The 6,135-nt window shown below is 40.9% G+C and overlaps 1 protein-coding gene across 4 annotated transcripts in view; it reads left to right on the top strand.

Annotated features, from left to right (window-relative positions):
- The window catches only part of LOC107691124 (epidermal growth factor receptor-like), a 69,046-nt gene extending 67,159 nt beyond the window's left edge, over positions 1-1,887 (top strand). For 2 of the 4 annotated variants that reach the window (XM_016489605.1, XM_016489613.1), the window contains exons 27-28: positions 360-462; positions 1,131-1,887. In XM_016489605.1, coding sequence (XP_016345091.1) covers positions 360-462; positions 1,131-1,480 — 453 coding nt within the window. In that variant the 3' untranslated portion in view covers positions 1,481-1,887. The remainder of the gene's footprint in view (positions 1-359; positions 463-1,130) is intronic. The other 2 variants (XM_016489622.1, XM_016489627.1) reach the window with 1 other exon arrangement.
- The last annotated feature ends 4,248 nt before the right edge of the window (positions 1,888-6,135 follow it).

The raw sequence follows: 6,135 nt of genomic DNA on the forward strand, positions 1-6,135 counted from the left end.
CTGAACAAATGTACTGGAACCAGACAGAAGTGCAAATTACATTTTAAAAGTTGTTGTCATTATTTATTTATTTATTGTTTCTTTAATAAATAGTTACATAGTGTTTAACTATGTTAATAATATTAAATAATATTTTTTATGATGTATTTTCATATTTTGGGTGAAAACCCCAGGTTAATAAAAGTTTGCATAGTTGAAGAAACGCCTACAATATAAAAATGAAATGTAAGACAAAGTTCTACTTGTTAGGCAGCTGTACCCAGCTGTGCTTTTGTAATCTTCTAGACAGTCACCTATTGTTAATTTAACTGGTTTAACTATGATGACACTTGCTTTAATAAGCTTTTACTTTCTCTCAGAATGGTTTCCCAGGAAGGGAGAACAGCTTGGTTCTGCGTTACATCCCAGACCCGACAGAACGCTTCCACGAGGGAGACTTCCAGCCCGCTCCAGGTTGGAATGGTACAAATTTTCACGCAGCTTTTTTACATAAAACAAAATCATCAGGGGCTGACAGGCTAGTAAGTGCACACTACTTGTGGGGTCTAGGTTTTTGCATTAGGAACAGCCCGTACTTTAAGTCTTTTTACTAAAAACACTTCAAATTTAGCTTTGAAATCTCAGAATATTAAAATCTTGCCCACTGTGAACAGTTACGTTTTTCAAAATATATAATGAAGTCATACAAGGTTGTCTGGAGCCCCTAAAGGAATATGGTGATGGAAAAAAATATATATGAGATGAGAGGAAAAACAATATTTCTTGGGTGGGGATGGCAAAGGTTTTACATGCAAACTCAAAGTTTCTCGGCCAATTTTTCTCAAGCGAACATAAAGTTTTCAGGCACTTACAAAACTTTTGCATGCACACACAAAGTTTCTTGGGGGATCGTAAAGGTTTTGCAAGAGACTTCGATCTCATTCTTATTCATCACCAAGTCCCTTAAGGGCCTGCATAGGTTTGGAATCTCATGAGGGAAATTAAATGATTTTAGGTGCCAGTAACTTTAATAGATGCTAACACCATCAGGATATTTTTGTATGTAGAGTTAGTACATCTTAATGAACTGCTAATTAAAATAATTGATGGAATAAATTGTTTATTTAACCCCATATTGTCCTCTTTCCCAGAATATATCAACCAGAATGAATCATTGATGTCCAGCATGACCAACCCAATATACCAACACCCTGGACCCCCTCGCACACTTCCGCACTCTTCATCAGCGCTGGACGAAACTGAGGAAGAATACCTGAACTGCTTTAAGAGCCCCGCTGCTGCCGCCCCACCCGAGTATCTGAACATGTCCCACATGCAGCTCCTCTCCAGCCAGCCATTCTTCAGCGTTCAGGGCTTCAACCCCCAGAGCAGCATGGACAACCCTGACTACCAGCAGGACTTCTGCCCCCTGGAGCTCAAAACCAATGGCCACTTACCGGCTGCAGAAAACGCAGAATACATGGGGCTGGAAGTGCACTAGCACATTACGGAGAAGAGCAACTGTTAAAATGAGCCACTTTACAGTTGGTAAAAGATGGAAGGACATCTATTTATAGCGGATACACAGGCAAACATTTTGCCGAGTTGTCAGACAGGTATGCCTGCCGCCAATGACAGAACGAGCTTTTCATAACCTGGGCTAAACTGGGTTGGATTGAACTACTGTGGCTCTCTCCAAATGTCACAAGAGACTATGAATGACAACAGGATATTAATCCCAACGTCGATGCCAGTAGAAATATGCTGGTGTGCTGAAATGGCATATCATGAAACAAGCTCGTCGACACACATGTAAAGACTGCTTTCTAAGAGATCTGGTTGCGGTCGAGTTAAAGGAATAGTTCACCCCAAAATGAAAATGTTGTCATCGTTTACTCATCCTCATGTCGTTTCAAACCTGTATACGTTTCTTTCTTATGTTGAACACAAAAGAAGATATTTTAAAGAATTTTGAAGAACCAAACCAAACTTTGAACAACCAAAGTTGTTGAATACTATGGAAATACTATGGAAGTCAATGGGGACCATCAACTGTTTGATTACCAGCATTCTTCAAAATATCTTATTTTATGCTCAACATAAGAAAGAAACTCATACAGGTTTGGATCGACATGAGGGTGAGTACATTTATGGATGAACTATCCCATTAATATCGTTTTAAATGAGCAAACAAATTAGTGTCTGTAATCATAAAACTTAGTTTTAAAGATACAGTTGCACCAAAAAGTATTTGAACACTGAAGTCACATTTAAAAATGTGTGAATTCCATTGCATTGGATACAAAATATTAAGCTAAGTGTCGTGACATCTGCCAATAAAAACAGTGTAGTTCATCATATTAATACATGAACATGTTCCACAGTTTTTGTCTTCATTTCGAATAACACTATAAATAGACTTTTAATCTTTTTTTTTTATTAATATTTTTATTCAGCAACAAGTAAACTGATCAAAAGTGACAGTTAAGACTGTAGCATTGTTACAAAAAACTACATTTCAAATCAATATTCGTTTGAATTTTCATTCAAGAATCCTAAAGAAAATCTGTTTTCTCACAAAAATATTAAGCAGCAAAAACTGTTTTCAATATTGATAAGAAATAATAAGATAAGTTTCTTTAATCACCAAATCAGAATATTATTATGATTTCTGAAGGATCATGTGACACTGATGACTGGAGTGATGATTGCTGATAAAAACGTCATCACAGGAATAATTACATTTTAAAATACAGTAAAATAGAAAATAGTTATTTGAAATTATAACAATATTTTACACAATTTCTGTTTTTACTGTATTTTTGAGCAAATAAATGCAGACTTTGTGAGCATAAGAGACTTCTTTCGAAAACATTGGAAAAAAATATTTTACAGACCCCAAACATTTGAACAGTAGTGTATTACTACTACTTAATATTTTGAAAAACCTAATAAACTGGACTAAAAATGTGTTTTCAATATATTTCTGTACATTAAATGCCCTTTGTTTTGTTATTATGGGCTAATGCAAAGCCATTTATAAATTTTAATAGTGGCTCAAGAGTCCAAATTCTTTTTGGGTACACTATATAAGCTGAACTCAGAGGTTGTTTAATTCCTCTCTGCTGTGAATGTAAGTCAAATTTGAGTTAAATTCAAGATTTAACTGCTATGTTTTAGCTGGAAATGTTGGCTGTTGTGGACAGGGCTGTGACGATGAACTGTGTATGGATAGATTTAGCTTCTTCCAAAGGCCAACATATGACTGGTACTTGTACAGAACTGTAATATATGGCTGGTATTTGCATTATTGTATCTAACAGAGTATTTTATCCATTGTCATAAAAACCACATATGGGGTCACTCATATATTCCATGTCTGTTTGTTTGTCCATGTGTCTTCACCCTCCTGTACCTTTCTTGTCTTTTGTAATAGTAACTCAATGAATCTGACATATCTCACAGACTTGATCTCTATGATGGCTATATTACACAAAACAAAGTAATGTGGTTGGATATCTTAAATTCACTATCCTTTCCTGCTTTGATCATTCCTTTGAAAATTAGCTTTTGCCCTCAAAATATGATGACAATGTCCTTTCTTGTATTTTGTTATATAAGTAAATTCAATAAAGACTTGTTTTTATGAGAGTTGGTCTGTACTTGTAAATTGCGTGTGATAATATCAGTTGTGTTTTAACTGCTATCTAATCAGAGCTAATTTCATCAAAGCTTTTTGAATTAATAATTCTAATTAATAGTCATGCTTGAACTTGACAGTTATGCTTATCACCCACTTTTATGATCACAAACGTGTGAACAAGATGCAAGGTTAAAGAACGTCTCGGGTTACGCATGTAACCATGGTTCCCCGAGAGGGAACAAGACGATGTGACCTCTAGCGGACATAATGGGGAATGCTGCCAGCATGACCGGTGTCTGAAGCACGTGTAAAACAACGCCAATCCTATTGGTCCACGTGGCCCGTGACGTCATAGGCAGATGCCCAGAAGCATAAAAGGGCACCTGCTGAATACGTCACCAACTTAATTGTCTGAAGGAGACGTAAACAGGCAGGCTGAAGGCATGGCGAGGAGACGCAGCGTCTCGTTCCCTCTCGGGGAACCATGGTTACATGCGTAACCTGTGACGTTCCCCTTCTAGGGAACCCCACACTGCGTTCTCTAGTGGACACAATGGTGAATGAAATGCCAACTATGCCATGCCAAGGCGCATAACTGTCCACCTGGTGAGAGACCAAGGAAGTGACAGACATACACCAAGCCTTTCCTCAGTAAGGGGCCAAGCCACTGATGCCTCGGGCCGCTCACATAACCTGGCAGAATGGGGGAACCCAATTCAGATAAAGGGGAACATCCAACCCAAGTTAAGAACACAGCTATCCTCAGATAGCTATGCTATGCGAGCATGGATACACAAGACCACTGAAGAGGCTAAACTATAAAGCCTCTGGGGGAGCTCAAAGAGATCGCTACTTAAATTAAGGAGAGTAGCTGCTCAGCTAGAACACAGCAATCCTCAGATAACTATATCCTAATGGTCTTATGAAGGCTCGTAGACCATTTTAGAATGAACAATACACAGATAGCCCAGATAGCCAGGTAAGGCCTTCCTGAAAAGCTGCCCAGACCACAGAGAGTGGGCTATCTACTTACAACCCAAGCAGGGGAGATAACACTGTCTAGGTAAGGGCTCAAGGAGACCGCTACTTAAAGACCCTAAGAAGGGGAGAAGTTACTTATCTAGCACATAGATATCCTCAGATAGCTATGTACCTAGGAAGGGGCTACCAAAAGGGGGACTGACTGAGACTACCCAGACCACAGAGAGTGAGACATCTACTTGCAACCCAAGGAGGGGAGACAGCACAGTCTAGGCAAGGGGGAGCTCAAAGAGATCGCTACTTAAATTAAGGAGAGTAGATGCTGAGCTAGAACACAGCAATCCTCAGATAGCTATATCCTAAGGGTCTTATGAAGACTCGTAGACCATTTTAGAATGAACAATACACAGCTAGCCCAGATAGCCAGGTAAGGCCTTCCTGCAAACCTGCCCAGACCACAGAGAGTGGGCTATCTACTTACAACCCTAGCAGGGGAGATAGCACTGTCTAGGCAAAGGCTCAAGGAGACCGCTACTTAAAGACCCTAAGAAGGGAAGCAGTCACTGAGCTAGCACATAGATATCCTCAGATAGCTATGTACCTAGGAAGGGGCTACCAAAAGGGGGACTGACTGAGACTACCCAGACCACAGAGAGTGAGATATCTACTTGCAACCCAAGGAGGGGAGACAGCACAGTCTAGGCAAGGGGCTCAAGGAGACCACTACTTAAAAACCCCAAAAGGGGAGCAGTCTCCGAGCTGGAACACAGCTATCCTCAAATAGCAGATTCCTAGACAAGACTTCAACGCTTACTTGAGAGAGCTTGTGCCAAGGGGGAACCCAACCTAGTTATAGAAGCCAGGCTAGAACATAGCTGCCCTCTGACTGCTATATTCCAGAGCAAAGCAAGCTTGAGCTGGAGCATAACGATCCACAGACAGCTACACTCTGAGCAGAGGCTGTTCACTTAAAGCCCTGAAGAGAGGGGAGAATTCTACTCATCCCAAACTTACTAAGCGGGATTCAGAGGGACCGCCCTCTTAAATATACCCAGAAGCCTAGGGAGGCAGCCCACACCTAAACCCATCCGGCCCAACACAGGAAGGAACATTCCCCATAACCACTCTATGTGCTAAAACACCCTGGGAGAGAAAGCTCACAAGCATCTCTCCACAGAGTATTTAAATATCCACACCCAGCAAGACTCTCCACACACAATAACATGCATATTAGAGAGGCACGGCCGAGCTGAATATAGCTCCACCCGCGATCTCGCAAGATCAGGGCTGAAACGACTCTGTGCTCACACTTCATCGTCATAACAACCCAAATGCTTTCTGCGGCATCTGACAACCCGTTAGGAGAGGGTGTGCGGATCCCGCAGATCAAAACAATAACCGCGAGCTGAGATAAACTGCCGCGGCAATGGCAGAACTGGGCCGTGAGACACAAACGCTTTGCCCCGCATCCCTCGGGAATAGGAACAAATGCGAGCGGAGCCCAGACATCGTGACTCATCACAATGAGCGCG

The sequence above is a fragment of the Sinocyclocheilus anshuiensis genome, unplaced genomic scaffold (genome assembly GCF_001515605.1).
Source record: "Sinocyclocheilus anshuiensis isolate Anshui unplaced genomic scaffold, SAMN03320099.WGS_v1.1 scaffold894, whole genome shotgun sequence".
Taxonomy (NCBI): Eukaryota; Metazoa; Chordata; class Actinopteri; order Cypriniformes; family Cyprinidae; genus Sinocyclocheilus; species Sinocyclocheilus anshuiensis.